This window comes from Chlamydotis macqueenii, chromosome 6, assembly GCF_036417535.1.
Source record: "Chlamydotis macqueenii isolate bChlMac1 chromosome 6, bChlMac1.mat, whole genome shotgun sequence".
In the NCBI taxonomy this organism is placed as follows: Eukaryota; Metazoa; Chordata; class Aves; order Otidiformes; family Otididae; genus Chlamydotis; species Chlamydotis macqueenii.
In genome coordinates, this window is record NC_141561.1 from 10,650,868 (window position 1) to 10,665,233 (window position 14,366).

Consider the following 14,366-nt stretch of genomic DNA (forward strand, 5'->3'; position numbering starts at 1 on the left):
TGTCACTGCTGCACCCAGCCTCGTGCCGACTCACTAGATGAGCAAAGTTGTCCAAAAACATTGCAGGGAGCCCATGGGTTAGGGCCACTCTGAAGGCTCACTTATCCCCTGGGAGATGAGAGGGATGCCCTACATCCTTCATTGAAAAGGAGGCTGAGGCTAGTGCAGGAGTCCCTCAAGTCACACAGCACACCAGCTTAGCACAGGGTTTTTTCACCCACTAAGTGTCAAGTGTGTGCTGGCTGTTGCGGGTTGCTGTGTAGCCGGTAGCTCCAGAGTTGTTACCATGCCAGGAAAAAACTGCCCTGGCAAACAAAAGCAGCTGTGAGTTTGCCCAGTGATAACGGTACTTATCCCATCAAGGGTTCAGCAGCCGCTGGTTAAGTACTGGGCTACGAAAGTCAAACACGAGGAGCTATGATGCAAATGAAGGCTCGTGGTTGTCCTGCATCTGAAGGTTCAACATTTTGGCTGGCAACAAGTCCCTTTCATTGCACATAATGCCCCTATTCCTTCCTCTTTTGTATCTTTTGCCATCCTTCCCACCTGCACATGGCATTGGAAAAGTCCTGAAAGAGCAAGCTAAGCCAGCAGTGCAGCCTGAACAAGTTTGGGGTCTGGGAGGGGAAAACCCCCCACAGCTGGGGGTCAGCCTAAGTAAAAACCATATACCGGGACATACCAGTCCCATGTGCTTACCTCCACCAGCATCACACCACGGCCCCACCACCACGGCATCTCCCACCAGCCCAGATGGTACGCGAGGGGAACGTGCCATTTCTCTTCATTGGATGGAAAGCAGAGCAATTTATTCAAGGCCTGAGGAGGGGGGAAAACTGCTGAGTATGATGTTCATAACCAATTTTAGCAGCTCTGCCAGTGCTTCTGCTTATCTGGGGCTTTGCAGGGTAAAGCAACGCACTGGCATGTGCCACGTTGTGGTGTGTGTAGGCTGCTGGTGGGGTTTGCAGAGGGTTAAGCCAGCATGTCCCCAGTGAAAACTGACTTCTGATGACTGGGGATTTGCACACCATATTCTCAGAGGGCTCTGCCATTTCAGCCCTCTGAAGAGCGCTCTGCCGTGATCTGGTTTTGACTAAACCCTGGTCTTAAAAATGAGTCCCTTCTTTCCACCTCCCACGCCGCTCGGGAGAAGGAGTCACAGCCTGGCCATGCACGGCTGGTGTGAGCTTGTCTCGTCGCACGCTGTTGCAGAAGTTGCTGAGGGTTTAACAGCACTTGCGGGTCTGGGAGCTGAACGGCACAAGGTAAGAGTCAACCAACTCCATAATGCTGTGGCCGTCATTTTTGCTGCTCTTGTTTCTCTAGAGCTACCAACAGCGTATCCTATATCCTATTTAACTGCAGCTTCTGCATCTCATTCTCAAGAAGATGCAGCAGAGATGATTTCCCCTCTCTATGCAGAAAAAGCAGCAGCAATGACCCTGACAGCAAATGCAGCTGAGCTGCAAGTCGGTTGCAGACGTTGCTTTGTCTTAGCTATTGCAATTCAAGTAAAACTACTGCACAGCAGTTGTTTTTTGTTGGGTTTTTTTTTTTTCACTATTATCATCATATTATACACTGGAATTCAGTTTTGTGTATATTTTTCAGGCTCTACAGGAATCTTGGATCTCCGTGAATAGATGGAATTGAAATTTAAAGATATCGTCCAAATAGGTAAACACGTCAGAAACATTATCTGGGTCACATTTGGGCAACAGGGTTCACTCTGTTTTAAGTGCAAATGGTTTACTGATGATTTAGATTAACTTCCTGAGGAGTGTTTGAAATTCCTGGCACACGTTCGGTTTACCATCTGCTAGAATGACTTTGATGAGCCCACAAAGAGATGTTAGACTGGAGCTGCTCTTCATATCTCGGGTGGACTTTTTGTGATTGACTAGTTTGTACGTTTTTGCGTTTGCATTATTCTGATTCTGGAGGAGAAGCAGGGCTTGCAAGGGACTATGCAATGAGCTGCTGGGGCAGAGATGTTCTGTTAATTCTGTCAATGTGCTGTCATCAAGTTGTTCCAGCACTGCCTGCTCTTTATATCTGCTAAAATTATTGTGTAGAGTCGCGTTTTGCCCTCATTTAGACCGGCTCTAACAGTAATTAAGTAATTTGTGCTGTCAGAGGGAACTTGAACTTGAGGGTAGCCTGGATTACAGATGCTAAAATCTTTCTTGCTTCTCCTAAAGAGTCCCACATTTAGCACCAAAATAGATTGTGTTATTCTCTTTCATTTCTTTCTTGATCTCTTTAAAAAATATCTTTTAAGAAGCTTGTGTTGTAACCCACCGAAAAGCACTGCCCAGTCGGGTTGAATTCAACTTGATTATTTTACATTTTTCTAAAGCAGAAGAGAGCCACGGCAGGTGAGCAGAGGGAGCAAGTTTTTGGAAAGGAATGTTTGCAGGAATGGGACCAAGAGTCCTGTTGAGAGTCCCGTTGACAGGGCATGAAGTGCTTTCTCTCTGCATACGAAAGTAACAGGAGCTTGCGTGTCTGCACGATGCCTCTCCAGAGACCCCTCTTGCAGGAGAAGGAGAGGGTAACCCAGGTCCCAGCCCCCAGCCAGAGCTCCAGCACAGCTCCAGGGACTCTCAGTGGCTGGAGGGGATGAGGCGTGGGGGGCAAAGCTGCTCCTCCAGCATGGAATGGACAAAGAGGGGAATGTTCTCCACCATCTCCCACTCTGAGATCTCATCATTTCGCAGTAGTGCGTTGCCTTTTCAACTCAGCGTCCTGCCCCAGGATACTGCCTGAAAAACACCACGGTCTGAATATCGCTTCTGCCCAAGAGTTGCCTCCCAAGTCGCAGCCTGTTGCAGAGGTAATAGCCCTGGCAAGACTGAAAGAAAAGCTTGTGCTGCTCTTTTACGAAGAGGTGGGCACGGGGCAAATATACAAAACCGGAGTAAATGTGTGCTGAGGAGATCTCACCCAAATAGCCTTTGCCTCTGGTAGGAACGTCTGCAACCATTTTCTACCACCAAGTGCCTTTTGACATATTAAAAACATGGCAGGAACTGAGCTCCCAGGGGATCCATTGGTCTTATTTCTGTGGACGCTTGTACCATGGGTCTATTTGAAGAAGGATGATTCATTCAACTGCTCATTGCTTTATGTCTCTGTGTGTCACTTCCCATTGTAAGAAGAAGGGTCTTGTTTGCTATCACGGACTGGCTGGGGCTAATTTTGGGATAGATCTAGCGTGGAAAAAATGCTTTACGCAGCAAGACAGTGACTGATTCAGTTTCTTCCATGCTTGATGCTGGTGTTTAGAGTCTCCCAGGCAAGAAGTTTTATCAAATAACATCAGACAGATGTTCCTCATTGTGTCCCAGCTGCATTGACTGGCGACCTGCTCTGTCAAACACTTGTCAGGGGACCTGGGCGTTCATTCTGCACGGGTGGCATTTTATTAAATGATCCACCTGAAAAGAGCAATGGATCTTTGTAAAGAAATATCTATTAATTGTAAAGACCCTAGAAGCGCTTGCAGTCATGGCATCCCAAGAACCATTTCTGGGAAAGGGTCAGAGTTCCTGATTTTGCAGGAAAAGAGAAGAAATTCTTCTCTGGATTTCCCATACCAGGCACGGTATAAATTCACACTGGCAGTATCAGCTTTCTGATGGGGTTCATGGTGTGGCAACGCAATGCAGGAGGCAGTCAAGCCTTCTGGTTTGGAATGGCTGAAGTGAGAAGGAATCAGTATCAATATCTCTGGGTTTTACATTGCTGATCTAAGGAAAAGGCCCCTCTTAGTGGTCTAACAACCAGCAGGCCAGGAACTTCAGCAGATGTCTGAGGTGGAAGCTGCTGGGCATGGCTTTCTTTGGACCTCTGCTTACCCAAATGAGCTGAAGATTTGTATCTGGCGCACAGTTAGCGACGTGGAGCTAAAAGGAACATCTCCATCCACAGCGTGGCAAGATGAGAGGTCTCGCTGCAGGCAGATCACATCCAGTATGATGCTGCTTCAACCACTTTGAGAGTCATAGCCAAGTTGTGGGTGGAACTGGACCATGGGACTTTTCAAAATGACTTTGCAGCTGACAGCGCTAGAGCCGCACATCAGCTCCCCGTTACAGCTTGTTCCTGCTGATAGCTGCAAATTGCACAGTGGAAATGTTGCAAATGTCTTTTATTTCCAAACAACAACCCTATTACTATTCTAATCTTGAGTTCAGCTGTAAATAATCCTGTCTAGTTAAGGGTAACACTTGGGTTGAGGTACATCCTCGGAGCTGCGAGAATCCACGTGGGTGACAGCCCTCTGCCCTGGGGCAGACTGGCGGGCTGCGGTGCGCAGCTGGAGACATTAATTGCCCCAACGCTGTAGTATAAATCAGCTGTCGTTTGTCAGGCCTGTTCCTGGCTTATCAATGGGAAGCAAAACAGTGCAGGAACAGCTCCGTGACAGTGTAAGTCCTGGAGCGGCGTAATTGGTGGGAGCATGGGTTGCAGAGGGGATCGCACGATAAGCGGGCTCTCCCACTTCTACTAAAAGCTTGACAGCTACCAGCAGCTGGTAGGAGAGTTTCAGCCCTACATGGGCTGTGACAAAAATTTGAACCAACTGACAAGCAAGAAATATGACTCTGATGGACCTTACAGATCCTTTCCAGAGGCAGGATCACAACGCTCGTCTCTGAATTCAAGGATGTGCATGTGAGCAGGGCCAGGGCAGCTTTCAGCCACCCCTTCATTTCCCCTGAAGATCCCTAAGGAAATGTTATCCTACAGTTGGGGTCCAGCACGGAGATAATGTAGCCATAATCCACAGGTCTGATAAGGCAGGCAGCCATCACTGGTGTTATCTCCCCTCGACGCAGAGGCCCCTTCCAGCGCGAGGCTTTCACTTGGCACACAGCACTGAACACTGGATGTGAAAAGAGAAAAGTGTGTGGGAGCTGCTGATTTTGTCTCCTTGGTGGGACTGGGTTGGTTTTTTGGTTTGTTTTTTGTTTTTTTTTTTTTTTTTAATAAAAAGATCAGATGTTGTGCTTCCTTGAAAACACAACAATCTATGGGAGAGTTCATTAGTTTACGGCAGGTTGCAACGCTGTGGAGCCCGGCTGAAAGCAACTGTTATTGCAAAGAGTTATCACTAAGGGGAGAGGAAAATAATGTCCTGAGGAAATAAACTCTGTGGAGCAAAACATGAAACAATATAAAGCTGTGGAGGACAGGCAGTAGAGTTGGATACTTTCTCAGAATAAAAGCCCCCAGTCACCTGTTTTTAATGCCAATGTTTGCTTTCTGCATATTCAGTGAATATATGGGATACATCTGTTCAGGACTCCATCTCTAATGGGAGTAACAAGTATCACAATTGCAGCTGGCTGAACTTTTTTACTACTTGTACACAAAAATGTCTTTGTGACCATCATTAAGTAATGATAACAGCAGTAAACCACCAGTAAAAAGCAGCCTTATTTTTTTTAAAGAAAACGATCTGTTTTAATTTCAAGTTCCACAGAATTATATTTCAAAAAGGACTTTCCTCTGCAAAGCCCCTCACTAAAATGCAGATCTGAGCAGCTTTAATGATGACCAGCCTATCTCAAGTCTGAGCAAAGCTGGAGATGTAAGGGGAGAGGAAATGCCAGCTTTCATAAATCTGACATAGCTGTACACTGCCAGCTTTCCTAGTCTTCAGTTAGTCTAACTTACACCGAGGGCTGGAACCACAGTATCAGGTTTGGAGAAGTGTAAAAGATAATTCAAAATAATCCATCACTTCCCTTGCTTGTCTTATGCCACTTGCAACACTACAGAGGACTCTGGTTTTGCATTGTCAGGTTTTTTTCTTGTGCTTTCCCTTTTTATTTACTCACTGGAGAATTTGTTGCAATTTTGTTCTTATTTACCCTCATGGATGCACAAGTTTCTCCTTCAGGCAGTGGGATGCTGCGCCTGCTCCCAGCCCAGCTACCTGCACCCAGCTTGCGTGGGGCCATTGCAGCCTCTTGCTTTGTTTTGAGGGTGGTAATTTCTTCCTTGCTGTTCTGGCTGTCTTAAAACAACACCAAAGCAAAATATTGTGCTGCTTGAGAAGGACTGTCCCAACCAACCCTGCAGCCCTGTGTCCCAGGGCGGGCAGCACCCACCTCTATGTGCTGCGTAGCCTGGGAGGAGAGGTCTGCTTTGCTGCTCCGGCTCAGCCGTGGACCTGCAAAGCCCCTTTCTGCAAATGGATGTGTTTGCCTGTGAAACAGTGACTCTTCCTTTGTCCTCTTTCCTCCCTCATCTTCTCACCAGCTCAGGTTTCAGCCCATGTTCCTGAATTGTGCATGTGTTGGTCTTGGGGTGCAATCCTGACAGCTCCCCTGCCCAAGGAGCAGGCTGGCGTTTTGGAGGCAGTATGACCCCTAGTTTTAGCTCTGGTGACCTTAGAAATAAGAGGCTGACTTCTTGAACGAGCTGCCTGAGGAGCCTGGGATAGGTCAGAGATTTCTTGAGCAGATCAAAAGCCAGAGATGTTTTTCTGACAGCCCCAGAGCTCCCTGTCATGATTTATGAATTATATACGCTCTATATGTTTAGCCAAAGAGGCTCACTAGGGGAACAGGAACAGTTTGTGCAAGCAGGAAAGAGCATGTGGCTTCAGAAAGCCACCATCTACCAAGAGATACCCCCTCAAATGCACTCTCTGCGGAGCCATCAAAGTGCCTCGAGGGACCATGGCAAAGGGAGCCCAGGAGACTCACAGTAAAAGATGTCAGCATATTTTAGTGGGCCAGCATTTTAATGGGAGACCAAGTTATGGGGAAGCAGACCCAAATCCCAAGAGCTGAGACCTCTGGACTCAGGGCAGCAGACCTGCAACTTTCCCTTGTTTCACAAATCTTCTTTCTCCTTCTTTGGAGCTTCTGCAGATCCTGTGGAGTACAGCTCTCCCTTGGTAAGCGCTACGTGCCCCAGCAGATTTTGAGCTTCATGTCCTGTTTTGGAGGTTGGATGCCCACAGGCACTCCGTCGTGCTCCTGGGGCTCTTTATGCCCTGAGAGCTGTCGTCACACCAGTGCCACTTAACTCACGTTCTTGAGGTTGTCTTAGCAGCTCAGAGAGCTGTGGTGCTTTTCTCTCTCCTCTGTGAGATGAGATTTTGCTCAGCCCCATGCTTGTGTGGCCTGACCTGAGCCTTATTCCTGACAGACAGAGCACGAGAGAGACTTTCCCGATTCTGATGCAAAACAGGGCAGGCAAACTCCTAATTATTAACTTCAAGGCCAGAGTGTTTCCATGTGCACAATACAGTAATCCCTATATCACATCTGTAACTTCTAGGTTATAGTCTACCAAGCAGATAGTCTTGCAGTCATTGAAGGCTTTTGAGCAAAAAAAATCCACCACATCCTGAGCCTGAGTAATTACCTGCTGGAACAACTTTACTGTGTTGTGCTCTAACACAAAAGCACCCGGTTTCAGCTTCCAGCCTGTAAATCTTGTTTTTCCTCTCTCCCACAGAAGAGGAAGCCCTCTGCCAGAAAGCATCTCCTCGGGACCTGGTTATAGAGGATGACTAGCTCACCTCCCAGCTCTCTCCTGGCCAAACGAAAGACACTGAAAGCCTTCACACTGTAAGAAAGGTTCTCCAATCCTGAATGACCCTGGTATTTTTTTTTGTCCTGGGCTAGGTAAATCCAGAACTGTGCCCTGGAAGGATTCCCCGCTCCCTTGCATGAGGGTTTGCGTTAGCAGTGGTGCAACTACAGCTCCTGTCAGAGAAAGCCACATGAAAAGGCTGCCCTCCCGCAGCTGCTGCCACCAGGGAGAAGTTTAAGGGTAGATATTTTGAAGCCTTGCTAGGGCTGGCCAGGGAAATCCAGTAGCTGAAATTTCAGCAGTCTGTCAGACTACAGTCCTGTTTTCCACCGCGTATTGGACGGAAGCGGTCAGATGTGCTGCCTGATGACCGCTGGACCATGCTGGTGATTAAAGGGATAGAGACAGGCGGTGTAGGGCACAAACTGGGGTCTCTGCTGCCCAGGTGTAAACTCTTAAGGAGAGCGGCAGAGTCCCTAAAGATGTTCAGCTGGCCTCGAGAGAGTTATTCTGGGACACCTGAGATGCAATTTGGCTGTGTTCTCTATGGAAAGTCTTCAACTCCGTGCTAAGAGGAACAACATTGCTGCTGTCACCAAGCTCGCGCTGTTACTCTTTAAAGAGACACTGGATGAACAGCGGGATTTGTTGCTTGAAGAATAACTGAATGTGTCTTTTCTGTCATTTTGGAGCAGTTGCTGTTCCCTTCTCTCTCAAATTGGGCTCCCGGGCTACTTTTACGGTCTCAGAATGGCTGTACAGTCGATCTTAACACGATACACAAGGGAAGTGGATGTAGCTCCAGAAAACATACATCATTGTTGAGCTGAATCAGAGAGAGTGAGCCTTGGTTTATTTATTTTTTTTCCCCCTGTACAGAGGCAAATTTTGTCATCATATCACTCACGTAACCTTTCAGATGAACTTAGTAATCATGATATGTTTTGGTTTGGCTTCTTTCAGATTAAAACCTTGCCTTCCAGAAAAAGGAAACAATAAGTTAAATAACTCCAAAATTAGGTATTTCTGAAGGATAATTAGCGGTCTTCTTTCTTACCAAAACCAACCCAAGACTGTGCTTTAAATAATACCTTGTAGTAATTCCTTCAGTTCTGCTCCAAATGCAATTAATTTAGCAGGATGTTATCAGTATAGCATTTTAGGGTATTATCTACAATAGTGAAAACTACATATTTCCACAACTTTTTGAAAAAATCAACCAGACCTTACGACCTAAATCCCCCCATCTGGGTCCCCCTGCTTCAACAGTTGCACCAGGGGTTGTATTTGCCTACATCCGAATTACTGACCGACCGTATTCTTTAATTCCCTATTCCTGTAGACAGGGGGACCCCTGTAAAGTGAATGCAGATACAAACCCCTGCCCCCAGTTACTCCGTTCAGATGCAAAAATACTGGAATTATAATCCTCCTACTTCATCGCTTTGAGCAAAAAGCCATTTTAGTTGCATTGAAGGTTCTATAGCGAGGGGAACAGGTCTGTGTTTGTAGGAGTTCACCGTAAAAAGTGTCATTGTCTGTGCAAATATATAAATATATGCTATATAGGGATATATGTGTGTATACACATACATAGGCACTGTATATACAGAAAGACACACACACATACTTAGGAGATGCGTATCTAACACTCACTTATACACAAATCTATTCTCTGTTATGAAACAATCATCAAGATATAAACAAGAGAAGTTAAACCACGGATGGGCATGTTTTCAAGTGCTGCTGGAGGGTTTTATCTACAGTATTGAAGAAGTGCTATCAAAACCTAAACAGGGCACTTATTACAAAGAAGTCTTTACGTAAGCGCTGGAAAGGTTTGCCGAATAACCAGATGTTGTTGCAAAGACACTTCTCCTCCCCCTCTCCCCACTTCTTTCCTTCCTTAATAGTTCGATTAATTCTGCACATAAACCGGGGCAGATAAAAGTTCTAAGCTGCAAACTTCACCACATCTGGACACTGTCGAAGCCAGATTGTTAAGCAGTGCATTTCAGTTGCTTTTAATCTCCCTCAATAAAATAAAAACTTCCAACAAGTAATGCTGACCCATATATATTTTTACACTGTAAACACTGACATCTGCGAGCTGCTCCAAGCGAGCACGCAGTGCTTTCCACCGAGGTGAACGCTCGCCCTTCACCGTACGAGAAATACACAGCTGATGCGGTCGTAGCAGGGTATTCCACTAAATTCTCAGCTATTTCCAATTCTCTGGCTAATTGCTGTCAGGGGAGAGCTCAAAGATCAGCTATTTTCCTGGAGGAAGGAAAAATAAACGACCTCTCGGAGTACGTTGCTTAGCGTTGTCTAACCAGAAGCATTTTTCTACTCACAGAAGGAGAGCAGCAGTAAGGAAAGCAGACCCGGTCTCCTCCAGTAACCCATTTTCTGGATCCTGCCAGCGACCAGAAACCCGGTTTCACGGCGTTGACCAATTCATCTTCCCCGGGTGCAGCCAGCCTCCTGCCTTTCTGCTGTCAAGCCCGGAGCCCCCAGTTCGCGAGGCTCCCGGCTAGGCTTGCCGGGAAGGCGGATCCAGCCGCTAAAGCCCAGCTGTGTGTGGGGTCCGCCCAGGAACTGCAGTTTATGAACAAACTAAGCCTGACTCTCCTCTTGAAATATATACAAATATGGGAGGGGGGAGCCGGGGGAAGAAGCCTGGCTCTGAGAAAAGGAGGTTTGATTTTTTTTTTTTTTCCCTGATGACAATACGGAGCTGCTCCCGGCTCTGTACGGCCCAAGGATCTTTGAGCGGGACCTAATGTCTACTGCGTGCATCTAATCAAAAAGGCATGGGTGATCCTGCGTGCCTCTTTCATCTGAATAAAACACGGAAGGTAACGCTTCAATACACTGAGCTGCCATTAATTCGCTACTTTCCCCCCACCTTTTAGAAATTAACTCCACCATTTAAGCAAGCTTCAACGGGCTATATTTTTTAATAGGGATAATTGGGAGGTTTAGGGCAGCGTTTTCAGAAAGACCACACCAATATGAGCTTAGCCTAAAGTAGGTGCTTTCGACCCATTAAAGCAGCAGGTTTTAAATATATATGTTTTCCTGAATTAGGGCCTAAAATAATAGCATAGAGCATTTAAATAGCTCCTTTCTCCCCAAGATTTCTAACTGCTTTACAAAAACTTGTAAGAAATATTATCCCCACTTACAAAAGGGAAACTGTGAAACGTAGCAGAAATCTGACTTGCCTTGGTTGTTAACGCAATCAATCAGTGGCAAAAGGAGAAGTAAAATCCTCAAACTCTTGCCCTATGATCTACCTCAATCCTTCAAAATGTGTTAAAATAATGATTAATGTAATCAAGTGTGGCAGAGAATGAGATGTTGTTATTAAGTTTGCAGGCAAAATGCCTGCCCTAAGGTGAGGCTAAGTTTTTGTAGTTATTGATAAATACCTCGATCACTCTTTAACGCATACACAGCATTCTACTTTGGTGTCTAATTTGGCTTTTTTTTTTAAACCCATTTTACACTTCATCTTTGACTTCATTAATCAGTATGCGGTGGATATGTGGTGTATCTGTATATGCTTGTGTGTATGTGTGATCGCTACTGGTGAGTGCTTTGCTCCCTTGGACTTGAAGATCCTTTCTTTGTGTGAATCTTTCTGATAAAACTGCACCTACTTGTTTTGTAAACTATTTATATAAATTATTCTGTTAGGGAGTTAAATAATGGTATCTCTCTTCCCTTCTGAATTTAAAAAGGAAAAAGGGGAGGTGTTAGATGAGGTACAGACACAGCTGACAAACATGAAGCATCTCTCCTACGCCCTGGCTACACCAGCACCTTCTGCAGAGTTGCTTGGTCTGGTCCTGCTTGCTTCGGGGTGCCCAGATGCAAGCCAGCTTAGCCTGTCCTCCACGGAGAAACAGCTGGATGTCCCTGGGATAACAGAGCTGAAAGCTGTGTGGATGCCCTAAGGGAAGATACCACCTGGGGTGCCCAGAGGACGACTATCTGGAAGAACTGGATGTCTATCTGGAAGATAGAGGATGTCTCTCTGGAAGAACGAGTCTAGAAACGAGTTGGCCTGAGCAGGGGAGCTGCCTCTTGCTCGCAGCCCTGGGGGACATCAGCTCGAGTCCTAGGCAAGATCTAACCTTGCTCTCCCTCGTTTGGCTGTCTTTACATCAAACTGGGCATCTTTCCATGCACTATGTAGTGTTAATCTAGAAGAGGTGGGTTGGCTTGAGTCACAACAGCTGAGGTATGGCCTTTTAGGACTAAGGACAAGCAAATGTTTAGCACAATTTCAGAAAAACGTTATTTTCCAGCCAGCATATTGAAACTTCCGGGTGCACAGCGGTGTCTTTGGGTGACCTGCCAACTCTCCTCTTTCTGGTTCAGAGCATTTCAAAATGCCCGCAGATTGCTCAGACTGCCGACTGGATTTTCAGACGTGAGCCCTCCTGTGTGTTACAAGGCAGCTGGATGATCCTTGTGTTAGGAACGTCGCAGATTATTCACGATCCATGGGAGCTCTCTTTAAAATCAGGAAGAATCCCCCGCTGCCTAGTGAAACTTGGAGAGAAATAATGTCCCCAGCAGGAGCCTGAAGGGGTTTTAAACAACGGTGGACATTGACAAAACATGTTGTGTGATTTGTAAGTGCGAGGGAGACAAGGGATATTTTTTTTTTTTAGCAGCAGAACTTGGGAAGGCAGTAGGAAGCCTGCACAATGTCCCTGCAGCCGGGTACCCTGAGCTGCAGGAGCTGTGTTTCCAAAAGCCCAAGCAATCCCAAACAACTTCTGGGCCAAACTGAACCCTGTAAAATGCTTTGTCCTGTCTGCAGAATAATCTTAGGGAGAGACTTGGGGCCAGAGATCACTGAAGTGAGAGGAAAGGCAGTAGCTGTCTCATGCGATGGCATCTTTACGTGGCAGTTGAGTTTCTACAGGAAGCTCTGCAAGGGGAAGCTTTTGGGGACCGATGTTTGTCCCACTCTTCCTAAATAGCTGTACTTATTTCTAGATAGTGTTAGAACTGCTGTGTGGTAAAACATGGTCCCATGGTGACATAGGAGAGGGTTTGCTTTCATAAACTGGCTGCTGGGCTCTGCAGTCTGCTTTCTGCACAGAGGGAACCTGTCTGTTCATCCCTTGCTGCATGTAAGATTGCACAGAGCTAGACGTGTCCTCCCGTAACCTGCGTTTTCGGTCCACTGAGCTGAGGCTCTTGTAAGCAAACCTCATCTGCAAAATAGGAAGAACGTGAGGCTGGGAGCCTGTTTCTGTCCTAACGCTATGGTGTGAGTCACCCTGGGTTGAGCAGGGAGCCATGCAGCACGTTCCCCACTGGCCTGGACCCTTCTCTGACCAAAAGCTCTGTTCTGGAGCCCCTGCTCATTTCTGAGACCTTATCCAAGGTGAAAATGCAAACTAAAAATCTACCAAAGTTATTTAGGGAAAAGTGAGTAAGAACTCTGCCATTTAGCCTGAAGTGTCCAAACTCACATTACAGAGCTTTGCTTCCATGAGAGAACACAGTGACCTTTGGAGTAAGACACTGGGGAGGAAGAAGAGATAAATGGTTATTTTTATTGTTGGCTTGTTTATGCCTTTTGGTGTAAATTCCCCTGCTCCTCTATTAGCGGTCTGGACAACCTCATAACTCAAGACAGGCTGAAGGCTGGATTTAGGCTGAGGAACGCAAGGTCTCTGCAGGGTGATCTCTAAGTTGCATTGTGGGAGCAGTTTTCCCAGAGTTCTCGTTTAGGAGCTGGAAGATATTTGCTAGAGAAGTAAAATAAAACTTTGGCCACCTGAAACAATACACCGTATATTTAAAAGAAGGTTTCAAACAGCCTGGGTTTCCACTGTGAGAGGCAAGGCTCTGCAATCAATCAACAGATTCAAAGCTCCCAACGTAGGTACTGAACACCCTTGTGCAGGGTAACACCACGATGGACATGGGCCAGACCCAGGTGAGTCAAACCGCTTATTCTTCCTGGGGACAAAGACCACCTTCACATGACAGAGGACATGAAGGGAGAGAAGGGCAATAAGGGAACCGGGTAGCCACATCCCAGACAGTGCTAACGCTCCTCAGCTTCCCTGGATCATCTCCATGCCCACAAGACCCCAGAGAACATACCAGGGGCATTGGATTTAAAACGACTGACTATAACAAAAGGTGTGGGGTTCACTTCTGCATCAGAAGATGTTCCCTTGGCCCTCTGGATTGCTTGCATGTTACATGGCTGGACTAATATCTGTTGCACCTGCTTCGTTCCTGTTGATCTGTTGATACCAGCCATGATGCTGGGCTTCCGATAAGGTCCATGAGTTTTTCTGTTGTGAAGAGAATTTTTCTTGTTAAAGTTTTAAAAGACAGGTCTAAGGAAAATGGCTACCTGATAGGATCACTGACTTTGTTCCTATTAGTGAGCACAAATCCATACTCTTAATTTGTGTGCACATATTGAGTGGTTGCATTGAACTACTCCCAAGTTGTCCTGGCAGTTAATTAAACCCCAGGAATTTCAGTGTCACCACTTCTGTGTCTTATAAGCACAGCCTTGGTTTCACTGTGCCATCTGCAACAGTTCCCTGAGGAGGATGTGCACCCTGCACTGTGGCTCTGATCCAGCCGGTGTCTCCATCCTGCATTCACAAGGATAATGACTCCAGTTCTGGGAGGGTCGAATAAATTCAAACACCATTGCCTGGTGGGCACTGAGGGTGCCCATCACGCTCTGGAAAAAGTTCTCATTACCTTCCTGCTGTCACAGTTTCACAGTGTTTTGGTGTTTGTTT

At 46.4% G+C, this 14,366-nt stretch overlaps 1 protein-coding gene and 1 long non-coding RNA gene across 2 annotated transcripts in view; one reads left to right on the plus strand and one right to left on the minus strand.

Moving 5' to 3' along the window:
• The window catches only part of LOC104478544 (TGF-beta receptor type-2-like), a 31,548-nt gene extending 21,489 nt beyond the window's left edge, over positions 1–10,059 (minus strand). The window contains exon 1 of the mRNA XM_010118916.2: positions 9,921–10,059. Coding sequence (XP_010117218.2) covers positions 9,921–9,972 — 52 coding nt within the window. The 5' untranslated portion in view covers positions 9,973–10,059. The remainder of the gene's footprint in view (positions 1–9,920) is intronic.
• LOC147600175 (uncharacterized) lies at positions 951–10,046 on the plus strand. Its single transcript, XR_015258972.1, has 4 exons — positions 951–1,268; positions 1,615–1,680; positions 7,486–7,598; positions 9,923–10,046. It is a non-coding gene; the product is annotated as an uncharacterized LOC147600175 (long non-coding RNA).
• Positions 10,060–14,366: the final 4,307 nt, after the last annotated feature.